General features: G+C 32.8%; 1 protein-coding gene across 2 annotated transcripts in view; it reads right to left on the reverse strand.

Moving 5' to 3' along the window:
* TRIM9 (tripartite motif containing 9) overlaps positions 1-27,835 on the reverse strand; it is a 202,559-nt gene that overhangs the window by 63,085 nt on the left and 111,639 nt on the right. For both annotated transcript variants that reach the window (XM_051978098.1, XM_051978097.1), the window contains one exon: positions 11,902-12,059. In XM_051978098.1, coding sequence (XP_051834058.1) covers positions 11,902-12,059 — 158 coding nt within the window. The remainder of the gene's footprint in view (positions 1-11,901; positions 12,060-27,835) is intronic.

Consider the following 27,835-nt stretch of genomic DNA (forward strand, 5'->3'; position numbering starts at 1 on the left):
GTAAATACAGGACTGTAGGGCCTGAGTGTGGATCACAACATACTATTTTTACTTGTCTTTGTTTGTTTGCATTTTGTTTTCTTTCTCATTTTTTCTCCTTTTTGAAATGATTTTTTTATACAGCATGATAATTATGGAAATGTGTAGAAGATTTGCAGATTTGTAATATATATTGGATTACTAAGTAATGCTAGGGGATTAGTGGAGGGAAGGAAAGAAACACAATGTTTTGCAAGGATGAATGTTGAAAACTGTGCATATGTTTTGAAAATAAAAGCCTTTAAAAAAATGAAATGAAATTCTTCACATGAAGGAAGAGAGGTTATTTGAAGCTTAAAATTAAAAAAAAAAAAGAATGTAAGAATTACATCTTATCTACCTATTTCTATATATCTGTATCTATATGTAAAGAAGGAGAGCTTAGTGTCTTCTGAAAGATATTCTTGCCTGATACAAATAAAAAGATATGTAAATCTATAGTCATTTTTTTCTTAAACTAGAAGCAGTGTTGAAAAGGTCTCAGCAAATCCTTACACCAGAGGTGTTAGTTCTCCTAAACAACCCAAATACCTAACATGAAGCAATTACAATAGTCCAGACAGATATCCAGAGCCTGATATATTACAGTGGCTTTGTGAGTGGAGTACAGAGGATAGATAAATTATTGAGGAAACATAAAGGAGACTTCACAACTAATTCCACATAAACAGGATGCGATTTGCTTGTTTTTTTCTCTATAATTATTAAATTAAGTAAAGTATGATAAATCACATCACTTTAAATTTTATCAGTGTCTTTGAATGTTTCTTGTAAGAAATGAATTGTTAGGTTGTGTTTCTAATATATGTTATATTTTTTTAAAATAATGAACTTAATGTATTGCTTCAGCTGTGTAATTCTTGTTAGAGTTTATGTCTATCAAATCTGAATTCCCAAAGGACAAGTGCTTCTAAAGCACTTCTAAAGTACCCCATGAGTGTAAAGTTTTATGTATGTGTTTCAGAAACCTCCACTCACATAATTTCTTTTATCATTCAACAGACACACTTAGCTTACAACAAAGACACTTAGACACACAATAAATGTGGTTGCCACAAAAATATTCCACAAAAACATAAGAGAATAATTTTAATTCTTCCATAAATGTACAATGTTCTTGGGAAGAATAGATACCCAAAGTGAATACATTGGGAATAAAGCATATGTGAAAGAAATACATATGGTTAAGGAAATTCAGAAATCTAGTCTTATAATCTCTTAAACAAATAACAGCTTTTCATCTTCAAAATACATGCAAATATGGTTGAAATAGATCTAGATGAAATGTCTCCTAGGGAGGTAGCTTCGCTGTTTGATACCATGGCCAAGTGGAAAGGAGGGGAAGAAATTCTCTCTTTCCTCCAAGAGAGCTAAGCAAATAACTTAGTTCTTCCTTGACTTCTGACTCCTTCTAGCTTTCTTGAACCAAGAGACTCTTGGATTGTTAAATTTAAGCAAAAAAAGGAGATTAAGAAACATATCTCAAACCTGGCCCAGAGGCATGATATAGAACAAATAGGGGAATATCAATTATTCAGATATCATTTAGACCTCTATCTGGCATTAATAATTAGTTGACTGATAATTATCTGGTTAATAGTTAGGTGACATACTTCAGTGATAATTTCAACCATCAAAAGTTGGAAAAGTCAACAAGTAGAAATTCTATTCTAAATCAAATTCTTAATAAAAGTGGGGAAAGAATTGCTGGGATGCAAATTATGAGAACTTGGGAGAAATGATCATTCCATCCTGAAGTTTCTGATAGGGGAAGGAATAGCCTCAACTAATCTGTCAAATTCCCTAGATTTCAAGGAGGAGAGTGGAGAAATATAATTTACTTTTGTTTTTTCTATAAAGAAAAAAGATATTAAAACTTGACTGGATAAGAATATAGCTAAAGAGACCTGGATAACAAAGTAAGGAAAACAAACATCTTTCTGATGTCACATGGATAAAATGAATTTCATCAGTAGGTCCAAAAAATGACTTGAAAATTTGGGATGCCTCAGCCACTCTTAGTGATATTAGAGAGATTGTGGAAAATGGGAAAGATGTAATAAGACTGTAGAAAAGCAAACATTGTTCTACTTTTCAAAAAAAAGTGAAATCATAGAATCTGAAAATACTAAATCAGGGAACTTAACTTTAATTCCTGTAAAAATTATAAAAACAGATCATTAAAAAGATAGCAAGAGATTATCCAGAAAGGGAAGCAGCTATTTCAGATTTTATCAAGAACAAAACTTTCCAGTTTAACATTTCCTTGTTATGGATATACTAAACTAGCAGATGAAGTGCTAGAAGATAAAAGTGCTGTAGTACTTTATTTAGAGTTTAGCAAAGAGTTTGATAAATATCTCATGCTATTTTTGTAGACAATGTGGGGAAAATGTGACTTAACAAATGAAACAGTCATATGGAATCAAATTTTTAGATGGCTGTACTCAAAGCTATTTATTGTACAATATCAATGAGTCAGATTTCTGGTAGAGTCAGGAATCTGTGGTTGGCCTTATTCCGCTTAATGTTTTTATTAATGATTTGGATAAAAGCCAAAATGAAATGTAACTTCATCATATTTGAAGATAATGCAAAAGTATGAGGTAATAGTCAATTTTATAATTTAGATATTAAAAAAGATCTTAGCAGTTCATAACATTAGGTTGAACCAAATGAAATTAAATTAGATATGGATAAATGTAATATTTTTCACTTAGTTATCAAAAATTGAAGTTTCAAAAATATTAAGTGGAGGAGGCATAGATAGCAGTTTTGAAAAAGATCTGAGATTTTTCATTCATGGTTAAGTTCAACAAGAGCCAGCAATTTGACAGGCAACCAAAAATTAAATGTGATCTTAGACATGGAGAAACCTAATTTTCAGGAATAGGAAAGTGACAATTCCAATATATTTTGTCCTTCTCAGGCTCTTTGGAGTTTTGTATTCAGTTAGAAACACTATAATTTTTTAAAGAACATCATGACTTTTATTCTGGAGATTATCCAAATGATGAAGGAACTTGAATCCACTCTATGTAAAGATCTATTAAAGAAATTGGGCAGGTTTACCCTGTAGAATGGAACATTCCAGGAAAAACACAATTATTTAAAAGGATTTTAAAAAGAAGGAGGAAAAGGCTTATTTTATTTGACCTGGGTTGGGGGCAGAGCCAATAGTAATGAGTGGGAGTTGTGAAGATGCAAATGTAGATTTGATGTTAGAAAAATTTCTTAATAATTAGAGGTATCACAAAGTCAAATAAGCTACCTAGAGAAGTATAGGGAATTCCTACTTAGAGGTATTCAATAAGGAACTAGCTGGCCACCTGTCAGGCACATTATGAGAAGAATTCCTTTTGTGTTGGTTTGCAGTAGAAAGCCACTAAGGTCCTTTACAATTCTCAAAATTTGTGATTCTTATTTTCTTATAACATAGTAACATTTTGTTATATTTATTCATTTATTAACTTAAAAAAAGTAATTCATCAATCTTCTTGAACTATTTTAAGAATGTTTTTTTCCTATTAAAAAACTGCTGATGATGTGACCCATGATGTGGGCTTTGGCACCAAATAATGGCAGGCATCAAAAGTTGGGGTCCATTCATATGGCCAATTCACAATGGCCATTCTCTTTGACAAAAGGTAGATTTATTTAGAGGAATAGGGTACAGACAAAATGGAGGGATATAATAGACACCAGGCATGATAAATATGAAATAGAGGAAAGGCAAAATATGAAATTGCTCAGTGGAACTCACACTTACTCAATACAAAGGGAACATCCTATAAGGTTGGGATATACCCTTAGCTGGCAGACTAAATTCTGAAAGGGACTTAGTACTCTAAAAAAAAAGTTAGTTAGCTGTAAGGAGGAGAAGTGGGGTAGGGAAGCTTAGGGGAGATATCATGTGGCAGGGGGAAAGGGAAAGGGAAAAACACAAGGCAGAACAGATCTAAAGGAAGACAGTCATTATGGCATAGACTATAGATTGTTTTATAGGGAGAATTTGGTCTCAGGAACTTGACATAACTTGGATTTCTGACTGGATTATCTGCAGTTGGTTAGGACAACAGGACTAAACTGATCTCCATTATCAGAGCCTTCTTCCTGCCTGTCCCAGGGATATTTTTTTTTTAATCAATTCTTCAGTTTCTCTCTGCCCACTATATCCACCATTCAGGATCTCATATGACACTGGGATGTATTTGGTATAATATGAAATCATTCTTTAAACTTCTACCATTTTTATTAGTATAGATGCCTACCAATAGTATGTCTGAGTCAAAGAATATTTTTATGTTTTTTAAAAATATAATTCAGGATTGTTTTCCAGAAAATTTGAGTTGATTCAAAGAAATAAGTGTGGCTCATATTTCTATAACTTTAACATTAACTATTCCCATTTTTATTATCTTTACCAATTTGTTGAGAGTGACATGAAAGTCTAGCATTGTTTTGATTTTCATCTATTCTATTATTAATGCTTGGGTATATTTTTCTAAAATGTTTTATTAGATTGCAATTTTTCTTTTGATAACTATTTATAATCTTTAAACACTTATTCACTGAGAAATGGGTCTTGTTATTTTATAGTTTTGTTAATTTCCTTTATATCTTGGATAGAGACCCTTAACAAAGATCATAAGAATATGTAGATAAAGAGCTGAAATTAAGAGGCAATTAATTAAAATTAAGAGGCAAAATAGGCTTGCCATTGTACCAAGCTACCTCTCAAAATATTTATGAAAATATCTTTCCCTAATTAATCACTTTTTTATCCTATCTTTATGGATTTTATTTTTGTTTGAGTTTATGTAACTGAAATTGTCTTAAATTTGGCTAAAAATTATTTACTTCAAACCACATCAGTTAAAGACACCTGATTTACTTCATACTTGAATTTTGTCTTTTGCTTTTAATATCAGCTTTTACAGAATCAATTCCTTTATTATAATTTTTACCTTCTTTTCTAAATTGCCAATTCTTATGTTGCCTTTTCTGAATTCTTTTTTAAAAGATATTTATTTTTATTTATATGAATGTAAGAATTTCCTTTAGTTATTGTTAGAATCCTAGTGTTAACACAATGGATTAATAGAAACAATGCTTGTGTTTATACCTTTGAGAATTCACACATTGGCTCACACATTGGAGTTCGGAAGTTGGGAGATATCCAAATTTACACCTCCCATAATCCCACTCTATAAAAAGGAGCTGAGTCAGTGGAGTCAGTCAGTTTGGAAGATTGCCAGGAGTCAAGAGTTGAGCTAGAGGCAGAAGCCTGCAGAGGCAAAAAAACTAGCAACAAGAGCTCTCTTTACCAAAGAAAGCTTACTGGGCTATTTTGGAAGTAACAGTAAAGAACTACTTTAATCCCTGGCTGCATTTGAGGTGATTATTACTTTGAACTGAAACTAAGGCTGCCTCCAGAAAACCTCTCCAAGAAACCTGCTCACAGAGAACCATCATATCTTTGAAAAGAAGAGAACGCCACAATTTGGTGCCTGAACGTGGGGCTGACAGGACCCTGGTCTCAGTGGAAAAGCCTCTGATCCTGATCCAGTGGAAAAGTCTTCTCCACCCAGAAATTAGGGTGAGTACAACAGAAATTTTGTTAAATAGCTAAAATAGTATTTCAATTAAAATGGGACAGATGTTTAGAAAACAGCTTGCTTTTCCAGTTCAAGGAAAATGTTTAGAGAGACTTGTCAAGGTTATGGAAAGCCAAGGTTTGATTATAATTTTGGAGCAGATCACTGAACTTTTTTAAACTGTACAGTACACATCTCCTTGGTTCTCTGTGGAAAAAGAATTGGATCTAGACGAGTGGAAATTAGTAGGAGAGCAACTAGGTGAATACTACAATTCTAATACAAACTCAATTTCCAAAAATACACTTTATACATACAATTTCATACAACTGGCTATAAGAAATTATATAAGTGTTAGCATGAGGAAAAAGAAGAAAGAGCAGGAAAGGGAGGTGCCAACTAAACAAGGTGAAAAGGAGGAAGAATCAAATAAGAATGGAGTTAAATACAATTTTGAGTGTGATACTTCACAGCAGGAGAAATTAGATCATTCCGTATCTCATGACCCTCCCCCCTCAATTAACCCTTCATGAGAGGAAGAAGAAGAGAGAGGGGGAGAGGAAGTAATGCAATCAGAACCACCTATTAAGGAGCCTGTGACAAGATTAGAAAAGGCATTAATTAAGGCAAAAAAATGAAGGACAAGATGTATCTGATTTTATAAATGCATACCCTAAAACTGAAGAGTGTGACTTTTCAGGTCAAAAAAGGAGAAGATATACTCCTTTTGATTTAGAAAAAATTAAGGATTTGAAAAAGGGTTGCACTCTTTATGAGGCTACATCATCTTATGTTAAAATGTTACTAGATAATTTATCTTATGAAATCTTAACCCCGAATGATTGGAAACCCATATCTAGGACATGTTTAGAACCTGGACAAAACTTGTTGTGGCTTTCGGAGTATCATGAATTATGTAGGATTGAAGCCCAACAAAATAGGCAAATAGGAGTTAATGTACAAATAGCTTTTGCCAACTAGCTGGTGAAGGTCAGTATGGAGAGAATTCAGAACAGATTGATTATCCCATAACAGTGTATGAGCAAATTTCTAAGGCTGCAATAAAAGCTTAGAATTCCCTCCCTGGACAAAAAGATTGAGGGGAAGCCTTCACAAAAAATAGAGCAAGGTCCCAGTGAACCTTCTGCAGATTTTGTGAGATGTTTGCAAACAGCTGTAACAAGAACCATTGGAGATAATGCAGCTACAGAAATAATGACCAGACATCTGACTAAGAAAACTGCCAATGAGGTTTGCAAAAGAATTATATGGAGACCAGACAAAGATGCTCCTTGATAGGAGATCATAAGATGCTGTGCCACAGTGGGCACAAATGCTTATTATACCCAAACTATGATGAACATGGGAAGACATGGTCCCTCTTGGCAAGGGACTTCTAGAGAACCTCATCAATGTTTTCAGTGTGGAAAAATAGGACATCTTAGAGCCCATTGTAGATATGGAGGTAGAGTGAGAAGACAGAATGAGAGAAAACCCAAAATCCCATGTCCAAAATGCAACTGAGGCTTCCACTGGGCCTTGGAACATAGATTGACCCAGGGAAATGAGAGGCAGGGCCCAGCTCCAAGATATCATACAAAAGACCAATGGGGCATGATGGTAGCTGAGGTTACACCCAAAGAGTTTTTAGAAGGTCAGGACTCTGATGTGATCAATCAGCCTAAAAATAATCACATGGCAGAAAGAGATTACAATTGGAGAGAATACAGGCTTTTTAACCCAACAGGGCAGTGTCCAGTGCAAGCAGCTCCAATATAATTGCCAGTTGATAAGGAGAAATCCCAAAAGTGGTAAATAGAAGGGGATTAGATAGGTTAACTGCTTGGGGAAGAGGGTTTGCTTGTATTTCTACAGATGGAGAAGGAAACAGATGGGTGGCAACAAGTACCTGGAGAGAGACAGAAAGAGAGAAAAACCTCAAAACAAAGGAGAAGATTTAAGAAACATCTGACACTGAAAGAGCATGACTGACAATGAGACTGTTAAAAGAACTTCAAATTAGATATGTAAATTTCATTGTAAACCTTAAAACTTATAAGTGCTACTTATTGTTAATTATACTGGGAGTTCTTCTGGTTATACCATTCTTATAAGAAATCTAGCTCTTTGTTTTTGTAATATTTGTAATATTTGTAATAAATGTAATAATACATTTGTAATACAAATGTAATTTGTAATAACTTTGTTATTGTAGTATTGTAATAAAACAATGTACAAATTGTAAAATTTGTAATACAAATGTAACATTTGTAAAATGTAAAATTTGTAAAATGTAAAATCTTTTGTAAAAGAATTAAAATTCTTTTATTCCACAAATGTTTCCAATCTTTCCTTTACCTACCCATAACATTTATTCATTCTATCCTCCCCCCTCCTTGCTTATTTATTTAGTCTTTATTATTTTGGAGGAGAATGGGAACATTTTTCCAGGAAAAAATATGCAATTCTCCAATATTGATAATTTGCTTTATTTGGAAATTTGTTCTCATTTTATGTGATAAAGGGCAGTCATGTTTCTAGAAGTACATTTCAACACTTAATTCTTTTAGTTTTTCTCTACATAGTAATTAGTGCTAAAATTAGTTGTCTTCAGAATTTTTAAATTAAAAATTCAATTCTATTCTATTATTTATTATTGTAAGCTCTATTTTAAAGGGTATTGAGTGAAAACACTTATTGATCTCTATCTAAAATTGCCTTACCAAGGGTTATGCTCAAATTATAAGGTTATATGATATGTATCATATGATAGAACAATGATAAGCTTAATTTTTTTTTGCATGCATATGTGATTTTTCTAAATTCTATTTGTTCATTCATTCATTTGCACACATTTACTATGATAAGTATCCCAATAAATAAAAGAAACCAACCTCTTTTTCCTCTCCCACAGATACATGGACTGATGGATCAGTTATATATCTAATTATATACCAGAGTCTGGAAATAAATATTGACATTACTTGACTTATCTCAGTGGGCTACTTGTGATATGGAATGACTATCTTCCTTGTCAGGATGCCCATTTGGCTATTATCAGATATAACCAATTCTCAGACTATCCACACTATAGAGTGTTTGTGAGAATGGAACTCTTTTGTCTATCCTGCAACTTTCTGTGCACCTTTAAACAATCTGTAAGATATTGATTAGCATTTTTTAGACTGGTCTGAGACCTAGATGGGCAAGTGCGTTCTATCTGACTTCTAAATCCCTCCCTCTGAGTTTCCACCTTTACTTTTGTGAGAAACTTCCCCATCTGTATTTTCCATATAAAAAGATCTTATTTTGATGATTTTTGCTGAGTTCTTTTCAGGACTAAGCTCACTAAAAAATTAGTCTCTTTATCCCCTCTCATAGCGTCTTCCCTCTACTGGTGTCTTTCTCCTCACTCTAGTTAACTCTGGTTACTCTGCTAAAATTTTCTATGAATCTAACTTGCCAGTAAATAACATACCTAAGCTTCATGAGTATTTCCTTTCTACTGGGTAATTGTGAGTTTCATTGAGGAACTTTTTTTTCATATGCTGCCCCATTCTATTTCATATTTACCAGTCCTGGTGTCTATTGTATCCCTTCATTTTGTCTGTAACCTATTCCCCCAAATAAAACTACCTTTTCCCAAAGAGAATGACCATTGTGAATTTGTCACATTTTTATTTTGAACTAGTAATTGCTACCTCAACCTCATCAGTTGTGTAGAACTCAGGAGTAATTAGGGATCTTGTTTAGGATACCAATATTTTGGAGTGTGAGTCAATCACTACAATATAATTTGCAAACAGAAGCATCTAGAGAACTTCATCATTTATTTACAGGGAATATCATTTTGACTGTGATTGATGTCTTCTAGAACTGTAACAAATAACTTTAGCAAACACACTGTTTTTTGCTTCTCTTAAAGTGAAAAATTGAAGAATGTTTGTGCAAATTCATTTCTGTTATTATATTTGTGAGTGAAAGGATGAAAAATAGCATTTATTAAATGTTTATTGTGTGCCAGATTCTGGAGATAAAAATATCAAAGCAAAGATAGTCCTCCTCAAAAAAACTTCAGTAGAGCAAACAACATAAACACAGAATTGATTATCTGGGAGGCACACCAAAAACTTACAGAGTGGTAGGTGATACTATAGAGCATTGACATGCTCTAGTTAGGAAAAATAGTACAGTTGATTGATTTTTGTTAGAAAAAAATAGTACAGTTGATTGATTTTTGGTGTGAGGATAAAGGATTTTCATAAGATGGTCATAGAAAACATGATTGGAATAGGAGGAGTCAAGGAGTCTTATCAAAGAATCTTTTGTTTTGGTAAAATATACATGGAAGATACCTTAATGAAGCTGCTATAAAGTAGAAAAATTCTTTACAAATTCTTTTTAAAATAACACATGATAAACAGAATGTGATTTTGTAGTCCTCTCATTTTGTATAGTACTAATTGTGTGACTGCAAAAATGCTGTCTGCTTTAGAATATTGTTTTTAAAAGCTGGTTTCCTTTCTTAAGTGTTCATCAAGGATATTTTAAAAATGTTACTTTAAAGAATTTGTAGCTATGAAAAATTAAGTACATAGTTTAAAATGTATTGCTACAATTTCAATCATCTTTTTTGTTTTTTTTCCCCTGAAGTTTTAACATTTATGATCCACATAACCCCAATCACTTAATATCTTCTCTTTTTTCAGATAACTTCAGAATAAATTATTTAGCATCTCAAAAGGGTATTATCTCCATCATGAAAATTTTCTTAACATACTTGGTCTGATTTAGCTATTCTGCAACATGTTGAAGCCTATTGATGTTAATATTCTAATGATAAAATTTCATCGCCATTAGTGAATTTATTCTATCTCTGTGCCACCTAGAATACCAGAAGACACAAAGGCAGAAACAAAATTCTATACTGTTCTTTTTAAAGGACTCAAAATCCTAGCTATCTCTTCATTTGCCACCAAATGCTCTACATGGTTGCAAATCTTTTTTCATCACAGCCCACAGAGCAATTAATAAATTTATCATTAGGGGAAACTTCAGCATGGCCATTGCTTTAGCTTTATTTCTCATCTCTAATTAGTATTCTGAGTTGCTTTTGCCTGTCTTATTAGAAGACAGAGAAGCATAGCAAAAAAAAAAAAAAAACAACCTTCTCCCATAGTCTCCCTTTATTTAAAAAAACCTCAAAATTGCAGCCCTCTCTTCATTTACTACCAACAGCTCTGCCTGGATTTGATTCCTTCATTATTTTCATCATGATTTTCACCTTCTCACCTCTCACAGATTATACTCTGGCTTCAGCTTCCTTTTGTATTTTTTCCTAAATTTATATTGCAAATTCCTTGAGGATTACTATTGTCTTTATTATTTTTATTTATATTTCTATTTTATATTTAGTTTAGTATGTGACACAGAATGAATGCTTAGAAAATGCGTATTTTATTTTATAAAACAGGAATTAAGGTTTTAAGTACAGAAGTAGTAAGATGAAATTTGTATTTTAGAAATATTAATCTGCAAAAAGTGTGGTACATGGGATAGACTATAGAAAATTAGACACAAGGAGACCAGTTAGGAAAATATTACAATTATCTTTCATGAGATTATAAAAAAATGCAAAGAACATTGTACAAGAGAAATTTTAGTATGCTGTAACTGGAAATACAGGCCTAAAGAAAAGAGGGACTTGAAGTTACTTCTGAATTTCTGACTTTGAACAGCATAAAAATTGATAGAAAGAAGGAAATCGGGAAGAATATAAAGATAAGGCAAGGGTGATAATTTTCAGCATGTTGAGGTTGTAAAGCTGTAGAGAAGCAGAAAAAATGAGAGGGCAAATGAATAACCTTCAAATTCTTCACTAGAATAGTAGTTATCATTAGGCTTTTAGCCTTGATCAGTAGGTAAAAGATGAAAAATAGAAATTTGCATTTTAATTTATTTCAAGGTTTATAAATTGTTTTCTTTTTGACAACTTTTGAAGAATAGTACAATTATTATAATGCTTATTTAATGATGAGGAGCTAAATTTTTAGAGAAGTAAAACGATTTGACTAGGGTAGGTACATAGGAGCAATGCCAAATGATGACAAATCCAAGTCTTTTGATTCCAATACCAATGCCCCTAACATCTGTTCAATAATTGCCCAATTATTTTCAGAACTTATAACTTTCCAAATGCTATGATTGCCCTCATTTATAATATATAATTATAACACCAAATAAACAAAGTAGATTCTCTACTCACTCTGAACTGACCGCCATTTCCATCATCCAGTTCCAGAATGTATCCTTCTACCATCACTGTTGACAGAGGTGGCTGTTTCCATGACAATGTAGCACTGTTGTTATGTGTGCAGCAATCTTCCAACTGTAGAAGGGGGGCTGCTGGGACTGGAGAGGAAGCTAAACAAAATGAATATAACCCTTGCTTTTTTAATTGTCAAAGGACATTTGTATTTTTTTTAACTTGAAAACATTTTTTTTTAACTCAGCAAACAATAGAATACTCCACAATTTAAAAATAAATTATTGTTGCTTGCCAGGGATAACAGCAAATTGATCCAGAATGATGAGTGTTCCCTGGATCACAATGCTCTCTTTAAATAATGTTCAGAATGGCTTACTGGCTGTTTGTTAAAACTAAAACATTGCAGGGGAACTATTTGTTCACACTAATTCCCTATTAATAAAAACAAAACAAAATAAAATCTCAATTCTCCCTCAATCTTAGGGCTAACCAACAAAAACTTATTTGAGACATAATATGTTAAAACTAATTCCAGTACTTTTGGGAAAACAAATTTTAAACTCCAAACAACTAATTTACAAACTATTGGAAAAACTTATTTGCATATCGGCAGAACCTCAATATCTCAAGCATAGTACTTAGTCTGGAAATGGGCAAGATGTGTTTCTGTTAATTATTACTAGGTTAAATAGCATTCTTGTACATGGATGAAAAGCTAGGAGGGATAGCTAATATTGAATGACAGGATAAGGATCCTCCTTTGCTCTCCCCTGTATGTAATTTATATACTTAATAAAAACACTTCATATAATTGGCATTATACTTTGAAAAATAAACATGCTTTTTATCCCTGAAAATATCTGTTTCCACTGACACTGAGGAAGTACCTGTATTGTCATTCCTGGAACAATTTGGTGTTAGGGACAGTAGGAAAAATCTGCCACAGTGTGCCTCTGGATCTCATGATATTTATTCCTTGGAAGGCTATTTCTTTCATCATTTCAAAATACAAATAAACACTCAATTTTAAGAATTAATCTTTAAAAAATGGATTAACCAAATATGAGCTTTCTATGGCTTTAAAACAATGCAAGTATGAATGAAATTGATTAATACACTAAATCACAGCCCCACATAAAGTAAGTGATACGATAGTTAATCAACCATAGACTTTAAGGTTTAAAAATTCCTTTCTATAGGACTTTGCATAATAATCACATAGAGAGAGGATGAAGAAATTTGGCTATAAAATTGTCAATAAATTTTCAAACATAACTAATTATATAAATTGAGTGTGAATGGAATAACCATGGAATTTTACTAAAACTTCCAACAAGAAACCAGTAAGGCTAGGATGGGAAAGGTCAGATCTTAGAGAAGGGTAAGGAAAAATGTTTGACTTAGGAATTCTTTTCTCCTTTTCCCTCCCACTTCATTTTTATTTGGAGAAGGTTTTCATGTGAACTTTAAAGGATCTGGAGTATTATTGACTTTCCATAGGCTTTCTACGATCCCTATCCTGCCACCTTTCTCAACCCAATACAACAGAGGCTGGCAGTAGAGTATGCTTTAGGAACCAAGAAAGGATGAATGTAGATTTACCATCCCTAAGTGGAAATTCTTATGCAGTCCATAAATAGAAGAAAAAGATTTCCAGCAACCAGGATCAATAAGCTATTTCTTCCATATGTGTTGTCTAAACTTGAATCTATTTGTAGGAGCATGTGTTAATTAGTTAATAAACACTTATTAAGGGAGATTCTACTTTGTGCCAGGGATTTTCCAAAGCACTGGAGATATAAAGAAAGGCAAAAAAACAGTATCTGTCTCCCCAAGAGCTCAAAGAATTATATGCAAACAAGCTACATAACAGGATAAATAATTAAAAGAGCTATTTTGTAGAAGATGGAATTTTGCTTGGGTCTTAAAAGAGGCCCGGGAAGCTAAGAAGGAAGAAATGAAGAGGGAAAGTTTTCCAGGCATGGGGATAGCCAGTGCAAGTGCCTGAAGGTAAAATGTACAATGTTTTATACTAAAAATGTTTTTCCTTTACTCAGAAATATTAATGATAACAGCTAGAATTTGTATAGCATTTTAAAGTTAGCAAAATTCTCTTTCAGATGTTACCTTATTTTATCCTTACAATAACACTTGGAGGTAGATATTTTTGCTACCCCATTTTCTATTTATTTATTTATTTATTTATTTTGCTGAGGCAATTGGGGTTAAGTGACTTGCCCAGGATCACAAAGCTAGGAAGTGTTAAGTGTCTGAGGCCAAATTTGAACTCGGGTCCTCCTGACTTCAGGGCTGGTGCTCTATCCATTGTGCCACCTAGCTGCCCCTTGTTACCCCATTTTCAAATGAAGAAACAGATGCAGACCAAGGTTAAATGACTTGCCAGACACAAAGCTAGTAACTACTCCAGACTTTATTTGAACTAAGGTATTCCTGACTCAAGGTCAGGTGCTCTGTCCACTGTGCTCCCTTTAAAAAAGCTTTTTTTAATATTTAAAAAATACTTTTAAGTATTTGACTAAACTGAATATTTGTCAATGAATATAAACTCAATGGATATTCTTTGAGGGAAGTATGCCAGTTAATTTCAAGTTAATGACATTGGATAATCAACTCCAACTTCTTAATGGCACTCTCAGAATCTTGATGGGAGAGATATCTCTTGGCACATAATTCATTAATGATAACTGAAACAGAAATAACAATCCTCAAAAATTATATGAGCTATAAGTATAATTAGGAGATATGCAATAGTTTCACAAACTATCCAAAATTTACCTCACCAATAAAAGAAGATAATAAACATATTAGACAACTGTGGGATGACAAAAATCCTGTACCACATACCAAGATAAAATCGAAATGATAAGTGACTTAAACATAAAGGATGATCTTATAAAGAAATAGGAGAGCAATAAAGAAATTTGCTTTTAGATCTATGGGTAGAGAAAATATGCATGTCCAAATAAGGGATAAGTGGATTGTAGGGGACTAAAATAGATAGCTTCAAATTTGAATGTAACCTAAGTCCTAATGCCCATAATTTGATACTATCTCCTCAATGGAGATTAGTGCTTGTGTCTGCATGAGAGGGAGAGTGGAGTTGAGACAAGCAGGAGAAAGAAGAGTTCTTCAAGCTTTGTAATTTTTTCTTCTGTTCTATTTTTTTTTCATTTTTTATCATCTGTTTTGTTATTTCTTGGTCTCTCATAGCTTCACTGGCTTCCCCTTGCCCAATTCTAATTTTCCAAGAGTTATTTTTATGTTGAGATTCTGTATCTCCTTTTCTAGCTGGTTAACTTTTTTCATAAACTTTTTGTTTATCTCCCTCAATATCTCTCATTTGATTTTCAATTCTCTATAAATTCTTTCTGGGCAGAGAGATTCCTAGCTTTGTGATCCTGGGCAAGTCACTTAACCCCAATTGCCTCAGCAAAATAAATAAATAAATAAATAGAAAATGGGGTAGCAAAAATATCTACCTCCAAGTGTTATTGTAAGGATAAAATAAGGTAACATCTGAAAGAGAATTTTGCTAACTTTAAAATGCTATACAAATGCTAGCTGTTATCATTAATATTTCTTTAGGGCAGAAGAATTTTTTTTAATATTTTATAGTTATAAAAGTTTTTCCTCAATGTCTCTCATTTGATTTTTAAATTATCTATAAATTCTCTCTGGGCAGAAAGCCATTTCTCTTTGGGAAAGAAGATTCTTTTTTTTTTTTTTTTTTTTTTTTTTTACTTCAATGGTCTCCTTGGAAGATTAACTCTGGTATTCCCTATTCCCATAGAAATTTTCTATGGTGGGTTTTTTCTTCTTGGCCAATTCATTATTTTTTAATATGAGATATATTAATCTCTAATAATGGGGTGGGGAGTGGTATCTCAAGTTTCACTTCAGCTCTGTCCTCTGACTTGGACCCCATACCAATAGCTCTACCCTCCAGCAAGTGCTCACACTCACTAGTATCCCTAACTCATTCTTCTGCACTCACAGGTATTCTGGCTTCTTCTTATTCAAGGCCAAATTTCTGCAGCATTGTCAGTTCTGGCATTCCTAATCAACCCAGGTTCCCTTAGTCTTCCTCAACTCATATTTGGACAGACCCCAACTTCACAGTTTAGGAGGAGAAAGTCTCTGTGGTTACTGCTGAGACTGCACCTACACTCAGATAGTTCCAGGACTCCCTACTTGAAGTTTCTGTGGAGTTAGGTGAAGGTATTTACACATCACATGGGTTAATTTCTAGTGAGCCATGAAGTTTTTCTTCAGATCTTCTCAGGTTGTACCAGGAGAATCCCTGTTCTGTCTCAAATTTTCCTGATTTTTCACCAGTCTATATTTGCCTGGAGGTGCAAATCTGTTCTATTTGTGGGGAAAATCTGGAGAACTTGAAATTTACCAACCTACTCCAAATTTTTAATTTTTGATCTTAACTGTAAACTAGGGAATAGGGAAGGAAAGATTTCCTTCTATTAGGAAAATAACAAATTTATGATGATAAGATCACATTTCAAAACATGCATACTGCTATTTAAGAGTCATTCAAGATTGGTAAAAAGAATGTTTGCATCATATTGTATGCTAGAAGGAGAGACAGAGTTGACATGAGAATTTTGGGGAGAAGAGTTATTTTTATAATCATGCTTTAAAAGAGGACATATATGATTGCACACTTTCTTCAAAGAGCCCACTGTGAGAAGGGAAAAAAAAAGATTTCATGAAGGAACAGATATGTAGAAGGGTTGGCATCTCAAAATGCTTCTGGTTTTTATTTTGAGTCATTAAGAATTTAGGGAATTTGAAAGGATTCTGGGAATATGGCAGGGTAAGACTGGTAACACCAAGCTCCCCCCAAATCTCCTGAAAACATGATACAAATATTGCCTCAAAGGGAATTTTGAATGGCAGAAATAACTAAAACTTGGGATGAAGCATTTGTCCTACTAAGACAACTAGGAAGGCCCTTAAGACCCAACCTTTAAGAGTGGAAGTTTGACCTGATTGAAGTGCAAAACCTCCAAGCAAATGCCATTGAATCAACAAACAATAAGCCTTGGTGGCAGGCAGTAGCTCTGAACTTTTACTTCACAGAAAATATGGGGGGGTTGGACAGTTGATCAGGGGAAGATTAAAGGATCCCCCCCAGTTGTTGGATATTAAGCATAAACACACTGACCAGACATTATTCAGGCTGTAGCTATAAGTGAAAAGCAGTGAGCATACATCCACACCCAAACATTCAATGTGGTAACAGGGTGCATGGGGGAGGAACCCTAATGATTGCAGGCACTTGCAGAAGAACAGAGTTCCTGGTTTCAGTTTGGATTAAACAGCATAGGTTTCTCCCCATTTCTCCCCAAAATATCTTTAAGAAAAAAAAAGAGAGAGAAATAAATTATGCTTCAATGTGTTTTCAAACCCAATCAATTATTTCTCTTGTTATGAATAGTATTTTTCATCATAAGCCCTTCAGAATAGTTGTGGGTCATTGTACTGCTGAGAATAGCAAAGTCATTCACATATAATCATCCCAGAACATTGCTATTAATACATTTCACTTTGCTTGAGTTTATAGAAAACTTCCCTGGTTTTTCTGAGAGCATCCTGCTCATCATTTCTCATTATACAATAATACAATTTCCATCATAATAACACAACACATTTTATTCAACTATTCTCCAATTAATGGTTATCCTCTCAATTTCCAAATTTTTGTCCTGAGGAGAACTGCTGAGAGAGAGAGAGAAAGAGACAGACAGACAGAGAGACAGAGAGACAGAGGGACAGAGATGGAGAAGGAAGGAGGGGGGGGTTCCTTTTTCTTTTTAAAAAATCTCCTTTGAGATTCATGTCTAGTAGTGGTGTTGTTGGGTGAAAGGATATGCATTATTTTATAATCCTTTGGGAATAGTTCATATCTTTTGATCATTTATCAACTGGGAAATGCTCTTAAAAATAATTTGACTCAGTTCCCTATACATTTGAAAATAAGGCCTTCATCAGAGAAAGATGCTTTAAAATTCTTTGTCCAGTTACTATTGCTAACTGTATTTCCCTCTATTTTATTTTATTCTCTCTCCTTTCACCTTGACCTTTCTCAAAAATGTTTTCTATTGACCATTTCTTCTCCAATGTGTTCTCTTTTCTATTACCCTCACTCTTTCCCATATCTCCTTACCCTCCTACTTTCTGTAGGGTAAAATAGATTTCTATTCCCTTTTTGAGTATATATGTTGTTTCCTCTTTGAGCCAATTCTGATGAGAGTAAGTGAATAGGCAACTTTCAAATGAAATAATCAAAGCTAACTATCATCATAGAAAAAATATTCTAAATCACTATTCATTAAAGAAATGATGTGTAATGACGGGGTATTTAAAATCAGCCGGAGTCAGGAATTCAGGTTAAGGGAAAAATCTTCAATCTTTATTGAAGTGAAGAGATGAATAAGGATTGCGATAGCAATATGAGCAAGAAAGATTGCGATAGCAATATGGGCAGCTGCGACAGAAAGCCAGCTAACAGAGAGAGATCTGAGCTGAGCAAACCGTCACAATGGCAATGCAAAAAGTCTCTCCTTCCCCTTCCTTTTCCACTCCCCTGCCTCCACCCAACAAAATCGTCATTTCCTATACAACACATCAGGACTTGCACAAAGAGTGGGTGGAGGCCATTCTTTCTCTAAGCTTATATATTAATAGAATATGGTCCAATTACTATTTAGCCTCATGTGCTTGGGACCTCAGTGCATCAACTCAAGCCTCAGACCATTACAACTTTGAATTACCACCCAATACCTATCAGACTAGCAAATATTATTTTTAAAAAAGGAAAATGACAAATGTTGCAGGGGGTTGTGGAAAAATTGAGATACAATGCAGTAGCGCGGTGAAGTAGAACAATTTTCAACTATGCCCAAATGGTTATAAAACTATTCTTACCCTTTAAGCCAGAAATACCACTAATGGGAAGAGATTTATATGTATAAACATATTTATAGCATCTTTTCTGGTGATAATGAAGTACTGAAAATTGAGGAGTTATTTATCAATGAGGAAATGCCTGAACAAGTTTTTATATATGATTGTAATGGAATGCCATAGTAGTATAAGAAATGATGAGTAAGAGATACTCAATTTCAAACAATTCAGGACTGAATAAAATGCCTAGGATTATTGCTGCCAAAATCCACCCAGGAATTACCTGTACATAGTTATAAAACACTTTTTACAGAAATAAAGTCAGCATTAAATAACTGGAAAATGTTAATTGCTTATGGATAGAAAAAGCCCATATGGCAAAAATGACAATTTAACTTCACTAATAAATTTATTCACAGCCATTATGAATCATCAAAAAATATTTTATTTAGCTAGAAAAATGATAGCAAAATTCGCTGGGAAGAATAAAGGTAAAAATTTTCAAAGAAAACAATGGGAAAAATATAAAGGAAAAAAGTTTAGCAGTACCAGATTTTTTTTCTTTTTATCATTATTATTATTACAGCTTTTTATTTACAAGATAGGTAATTTTTCATAGGTAATTTTTCAGCATTGACAGTTGCAAATCCTTTTGTTCCAATTTTTTCCCTCCTTCCCCCAGATGGTAGGTTGAAACCAATACATGTTAAATATGTTAAAATATAAGCTAAATACAATATATGTATACATGTCCAAACAGTTATTTTGCTGTACAAAAAGAGTCGGACTTTGAAATAGTATACAATTAGCCTGTGAAGGAAATCAAAAATGCAGGCAGACAAAAATACAGGGATTGGGAATTCTATGTAGTGGTTCATTGTCATCTCCCAGAGTTCTTTCACTGGGTGTAGCTGGTTCAATTCATTACTGCTCTATTGGAACTGATTTGGTTCATCTCATTGTTGAAGAGGGCCATGTCCATCAGAATTGATCATTACATAGTATTGTTGTTAAAGTATATAATGATCTTCTGGTCCTGCTCATTTCACTCAGCATCAGTTCATGTAAGTCTCTCCAGGCCTTTCTGAAATTATCCTGCTGGTCATTTCTTACCATACAATAATATTCCATAATACTTATATAACCACAATTTATTCAGCCATTCTCCAATTGATGGGCATCCACTCAGTTTCCAGTTTCTGGCCACTACAAAGAGGGCTGCCACAAACATTCTTGCACATACAGGTCCCTTTCCCTTCTTTAAAATCTCTTTGGGATATAAGCCCAATAGTAACACTGCTAGATGCACAGTTTGATAGCTTTTTGAGCATAGTTCCAAATTGGCTAGACGTATTCACAATTCAACCAACAATGTATTAGTGTCCCTGTTTTTTCCCACATCCCTTCTGACAGTCCACATTATCTTTCCCTGTCATTCTAGCCAATCTGACAGGTGTGTAGTGATATCTCAGAGTTGTCTTAATTTGCATTTCTCTGATTAATAATGACTTGGAGCATCTCTTCATATGGCTAGAAATAGTTTCAATTTCTTCGTCTGAGAATTGTCTGTTCATATCCTTTGACCATTTATCAATTGGAGAATGGCTTGATTTCTTACAAATTAGAGTCAATTCTCTATATAATTTGGAAAAGAGGCCTTTATCAGAACCTTTAACTGTGAAAATACTTTCCCAGTTTATTGCTTCCCTTCTAATCTTGTCTGCATTAGTTTTGTTTGTACAAAAACTTTTCAATTTGATATAATCAATTTTTTCTATTTTGTGATCAATAATGATCTCTAGTTCTTCTTTGGTCATAAATTCCTTCCTCTTCCACAGGTGTGAGAGGTAAACTATCCTATGCTCTTCCAATTTATTTATAATCTCATTCTTTTTGCCTAGATCACGAATCCATTTTGACCTTATCTTGGTGTACAATGTTAAGTGTAGCAGTACCAGATCTTAAACTATATTGTAAAACGATAATTATGAAAACTATTTGGTAATGAAGCAGGTAGGTGGTGCAATAGATAGAGCACCAGCCCTGAAGTCAGGAGGACCTGAGTTCAAATTTGGCCTCAGACATTTAACACTTCCTACCTGTGTGATCCTAGGCAAGTCACTTAACCCCAAATGCCTCAGCAAAAACAAAACAAAACAAAAACAAACAAACAAAAGTATTTGGTACTGGGTAAGAAATAGAGTGGTGGATCAGTGGAGTACATTAAATACAAAAACACAACAGTCAATGACCATAGATACTCCAAAGACTCCAGTCTTTGAGATAAGGACACACTATTTGGAATAACTGCTGGGAAAATTGGAAAATAATAGGACATAAACTAGGTATAGAACAACACCTCACATTGTATACCGAGATAAGATCAAAATGGCTACATAACTTAAACATATAGGGTGACAGATAAACAATTAGAAGAACAATGACTGTTTATTCCTCAGATCTATGGGAAAGAAGAGAATTCATGACATAGAGCACTGTTAAATGCTCCAGAGCATTTAGATAGACAGCATTGTTAAATGTAAATAGATAATTTTGATTACATTAAAAAGTTTTATACAAATAAAACTAATGTTAAGATTAGAAGAAACTCAGAAAATTCAGAAATAATCTTTATAGAAGGATGTTTATGATAAAAGATCTCATTTCTCAAAAACACACAAAAAGTTAAATGTACAAGATTATGTCTTTCTTAAACTTCAAATAAAAACTTAATGAATTTTTTTCAAAGAAATAATTTGTACAATGGTCCCTAGAATACAAAGAATTATTCTACATACATTTTTCCTCCCTAACTACACTAATGCCTAATAGAAAATGTCGATTTATTAAACTTTTCTATTTCATTTTTGTTTTTGCCATTCATTCGTTTCAATTGAGTCCAACTCTTTGTGATTCCACTTGGATTTTCTTGTGAAAGATTCTGGAGCAGTTTGCCATTTTTTCCAGCTCATTTTGCAGATAAGGAAATGAAGCAGAGTTAAGTGACTTATCCAGGATCACACCACTAGTAAGTTCTTGAGGCCAGATTTGAAGATGGATGTTCCTGACTTCAGACTTACCAATCTATCCATTGTGCCACTTAGCTGCTCCTTCCATTTTATTAGATCTCCTATTAATCTCTTGTTTCCTTATTGTTAATGTTTCAAGCAATTAATAATTCATAAACTATAATACCAAAAAGACAAAAACCCAAACTTGATTTCAACTTGAATCATAAATGAATCAAATATTGTCTATTATCATATCAATTGTCTATGGTATGAAATAAATTTTTCTTTGTATAGAAGAAATATATAATTATAATTATGGAATTTTGGAAAACATTTTGTGGCATAATTAAAATATTAGAAGAACTTCATCCATGCTTTACAGACTGTTCTTTAAAGGACAAAACAGAAGCAAACTAACAGATAAGAAAATAAACTTTCAGGATCTTTCTCTTACTCTATCTGGATATGGGACAATACTTTCTTTATCCCAGGGCTAGAATATTGAAAATCAGCAGCAATGTATCAAAGAAAGCATTCTATTAATATAGACAAGTGAACTTCTATAGCAGGGAACAGGACTAGAGAAATATTTAAAAGCTTAATTAATGACTGAAACCATAAGTAACAAGAGCTTATTATATGTGATGCATGGTACTAACACTGAGAACACGGATAAAAAAGTGATAGATATATCTTTGACCTCCAGGAGCTCACTCTAAGATGGAGAGACAACAACAACAACAAAGAAAATTCAGGTAGAAGGCAAATGGAAAGGTCTTGAAGTCCTATGGTTTTAGTTGATGAGTAGATAGCTAGGCCCAGAGGATTTTAGATGATTTTAGATGATTTTAATAATTAAAAAAAGAGTGCTAGGAAACCAGAGTGGATCAAGACAAAGCAGATTTTCCATCTAGGCCTATGGAGAATATTAGAATGAGGTCTAATTAGTATTAGTAATTATTAATTACTTAGTTATTATAGTATAGTAATTAATTAGTAATTAGTAATAGAATTAGTAAATAGCCAATCATTCATCTCAACGGAAGTATTAGTGTTATTGATTTTCATATCCTCTAAACAGTGTAAACCCAGTGTAAGGATTGCTCAGTCCTGATGGTGTCTGGATAACTTGGTGTCTTAGGAAGGGAAGGATGAAGGATGCCCATGATTATGGGTTTTTCTAATCCTATTATAGAAAAACAAATCAAGGCAACTAGAATTTAAATACATTTTGCATTATATTTAAGGGGATGGAAGGCTTTCTGACCACTTATCATTTGTGAGATAAATGAAGTATAAAAATTCAGCCTTAGCATTAAGAAATAGACATTTTAGAGAAAGATATATTTGATATTTTCTCCAAAAGAATCATAATGTTTAGGCCAATAAAAAGAAATAATAAAAATTATTAATTTCTGTGATAAAAATGATATTGTTAAAATTTCAATAGTCAGTTTGATATAAAAGTAGCACTAAATTTAAAGAAAGAAGAATGTTTTTTTTCAATCTTGGTACTATTAATTGGTACATGTATAATCTTGGACATGTCACTTCAGGTCTTCAGTTCTGATTTTCCACATCTGTAGAATGAGGGGATTATATTTTTAAGATCCCTTCCAACTTTAAACCTATTGAATATAGGAACTGTGTCAGTTGAGATTTTAACTGCTGTCTTATATACCATGTTGTAAGTCTATGAGTCTACTTCCAAAGGAGTAACTTTATTTCTTTTCTTAATGTCTTGAAAAATAAACTGGTACATTTTCTTCATATTTAGAATTAATCTTGAGAGGAAAATTCTATATTCAGACATGAACTAGAACCCATTTTAGGTAATTTGTCAGAAAGAGATGTGGATTAAATTAACAGCACAATCTAGCACCTTCATTCACCATTGCTGCAGTTCAAATGTAAGATCTAGAAATGAATTTACTAATAAAAACTCAGAAAAATTTTATCTTTTAAAATTAATATGATTACAATATTTTCCTAAAGCCTATTTCTTTTGAAAATTCAAGCAGAACATAATAGGCATAATATAAATACTAGCTATAATTATTATCATTATCCTCATCACTTATTTATGGAAAATGTACCTGGCCTAGGTTTTTTTTAAGAATAGTGAAATCACTTAAACATAATATACTTGTAGAATTGCCTAATTTTATTATGAATTTGAAAATTGTATTACTACAATGTTTCAGTAATAATTTTATATTTATATTTAAAAATTTTTTAAATGCTAGCTAAAATTGCTATACATTACTCACTCATAGTAACTTTAGTAAACCTCTCTATCATTTTAAGTTTTAGTCTACTTTACTCAAGAACTCTACTTAGGTAGAGGAGGAAAAGTATACTTTACTTTTGAAGAGTATTTTTATAGTAATTAAAGTATTTATAGCATTTAAGGTATTCTCAGAAATGGTTCGTAAGATTCACCAAAATGGCACAAAAAGGTCAGTAATCCCTAATTTAGGAAATAAAAAGTTAGTTATATATCACAATAAATTTTTGAGTTGAACTTATTTAATCAATAGAAATAAAGAAAAGATGTCGAAATCTACCATATGGAGAAATAAAAACTAGGAGGAAACTAATATCAAATCAGCAAACATTTATTAAGCACCAACTACATATGAAGCACTATGCTAATGCTAAGATACAATAAAAATGTCCCTGTCTTTAAGGAGCTTATATTCTATGTGGGAGAGGAGTAAGAGTGAAGTAGTTAACATGTACAAAAGAAAATAAACTTAAATGTATGCTTTTTTATGTAAAATTAGAAATTTTATGAATTTCCCAGAAAACATAAAATAGGAGACAATAGAATAGCTTTGGGGAGAGAATTCATGAATGTATTGCATTGACCTGCCACAGCTGCCAGGTGACACTGTGGCCAGAGTTCCCTGGCCTGGAGTCAGAGAAGATGGGAGTTCAAATTGGATTTCAGGCACTTACTAATTATGTGAACCTAGGCAAACTACTTAATCCTGTTTCCCTCAGTTTTTTCTTCTGCAAAGTAAGCTAGAAAAAGAAATGGAAAACTACTTTAATATCTCTGCAAGAAAACTACAAAAGCGATCATGAAGAGTAGGACATGACAATAATAATCTATAGATGGGAATAGTCCTTTGCAATTGTTTGTAAAGATGGTATTGGAAGTATCTTTTAAATGAACTAGCTCACCAACAATGTTATTTTCTGTTGTAAGTGGAACCTTTAATTCTCTTGTGGATTTAGGAATCCAGGAATTCAGGACAGGTGTTACAGTAAGTTACATCAAGGTCCCAGAATTCTAGTCCATTTAATTTTTCAGATATTTGCTTAGGCATTAACTTGGTAGAACCAGTGCTATGTAGGAAGTGAGGTATTTTGTGAGCCTAATCCATTTGTTTTACCTCTCCTTCCAGCAACATAGTTGATAGTTGATGAATGACTTAGTCTGCCTGACTAGACCTGTTATTTCTGACATGAATTCAAATCTTTACTGGCTATGTGCCTCCCTCATTTTTAACAAGACTCAGTAATTAGTACTCCAGTTCCACTGTCACTTAATGTCCAACTACAATGGAATATTCAAATATATAAGAATAATAACTATGAAAACATTTTCCTCAATTCATTGTGGAGCACCACCATAAAGAGAAGAAGGGTAATTAGGCTCAAAGTTTAGCCATTTCTATAACATGTAAGAAACTCATCAATTTCATGTCCCAAATCAGCTTTGGTGTCTTCTTTTGCAGGGGACAGAGTCAAGAACTTTTGTCCTTCAGATCATCAGTGTTGGGTTGGTTACAATAACTGCTCTGGATTTCTGCATTACTGAATTTCCGTGGTACAAGCTTCTAAAAGTTGACTAAAAATTCCACATTCTGAACATATAGTAGTAGAAAAGAATAAATGAAAATGCTAGTGATCCAAGTTTATTTTTTGGGGCCACATGCTCTAGTGAGAATATTCTAGGATCTTTCCCCTTTACCATATGCTATAATAAAGAAGACATCTTTTCTCTTAAATGGGAATGAAGTAAAAGCCCTGTCCTTTGCCAAGTCATGACATTTTAAAGCAAATATATTCTTATGTAGCCAATGGCAACAGTGTGTTCCTGATCACATGGCTGATCAAATAGGAACTATTCATACAAGTTCCAGTCCTCTATTCTCACAATGTCAATCATTATTCTGACATCTTATTCTATTGGATGAAGTCATGTTAGGTAATTTGCACATAAATAAGTCACCCTATAAGAAATGACCAGCAGGATGATTTCAGAAAGGCCTGGAGAGACTTATATGACCTGATGCTGGGTGAAATGAACAGGACCAGAAGATCATTATATACTTGAACAACAATACTATATGATGACCAATTCTGATGGACGTTGCCCTCTTCAACAATGAGATGGATCAAATCAGTTCCAATAGAGCAGTAATGAACTGAACCAGCAAAAGAACTCTGGGAGACGATTCCCAATCCCTATATTTTTGTCTGCCTGCATTTTTGATTTCCTTCAGAGGCTAATAGTGTACTATTTCAAAGTCCAATTTTTTTTGTACAGCAAAATAACTATTAGGACATGTATTCTTATATTGTATTTAATTTATACTTTAACATATTTTACATGTATTGGTCAACCTGCCATTGGGGGGAGGGGATGGGGGAAAGGAGGGGAAAAATTGGAATAAAAGGTTTGGCAATTGTCAATGCTGTAAAATTATCCATGCATATAACTTGTAAATAAAAAGCTATAATAAAAAAGAAAAAAATAAATCATCCTATCATATAGTGTGTCCCCAAAATTTTAGTGCCATTTTAAACTTTAATAGCTTCAACATGTTATATATACATAAACACATATGTATTTATATGTATACACATATACATACATGCACATACATTGTCATATATAAATATATATTTATAATAATATGATATAATTGTAGCATGCATAATATATAATGATTATAATATTTATATATTTATAAATATGTATAATCACATCTCTTTCTAAAATTATTTTGTGACATATGATATATATATATATATGTATACATACTGTTTGGGAACAAATATGCATTTATCATCTATATATCTTTATCTCCATATAACTACATATTATATATATGTACACACACACACACACAAGTTTGTGTGTATCTAGATCTAGATCTAGAAGATCTAGATGACATTACACACACACACACATATACAAGTTTGTGTGTATACACACACATAGAAAAATCAAAATAATATATTAAAAGAAAGAATGTAAATAAATCATAAGACCATAAAAAGTCTTATGTAGGAAATGACAACTGAGCTATTGAAGGAAGCCAGGGATTCTGAGAGTAGAGGTGAAGAGGGAGTATATTTCAATCCAGGAGTTAACAATTTTTTTGGTCTTGGTACCCTTTTATATTCTTAAAAATTATTGAGGATCTCAAAGAGCTTTTGTTTATGTGGGTTATATCTGTTGATACTCTATTAGAAGAAATTAAAACAAAATTATAAAACAACTATAATTTTCTAAAAATAACAACAATAAACTTATTACATGCTAATATAAATAATTTATTTATAAAGCAATAAGTTATTTTCAAACCAAAAAAAAAAACCATAGTCAGGAGAATGACATTGTTTTACAATACCTTTGTATAAGTCTTTTTAAAAAATATTTTTAAAATTTTTTTCTGGTTATACATGAACATTCTTTTTTTTTTTTAAATCACATTTCCTTATGAATCATGTTGTGAGAAAAAAACCAAAACAGAAAGGAAAAACCATGAGAGAAAAAAAAAAGAAACAACAGAAGAAAAAGAAAAAAAGCATATGCTGATTTACATTTAGTGTTCATAGTTCTCTCTCTGGATGCAGATGGCATTTTGTATCCAAAATGTATTGGGATTGCCTTGGAAGAACTTATTTTTTTTTAATTAATCATTGTATAATCTTGCTGTCACAGTATACAGTTCATG

Source organism: Antechinus flavipes, chromosome 2, assembly GCF_016432865.1.
Source record: "Antechinus flavipes isolate AdamAnt ecotype Samford, QLD, Australia chromosome 2, AdamAnt_v2, whole genome shotgun sequence".
NCBI lineage: Eukaryota > Metazoa > Chordata > Mammalia > Dasyuromorphia > Dasyuridae > Antechinus > Antechinus flavipes.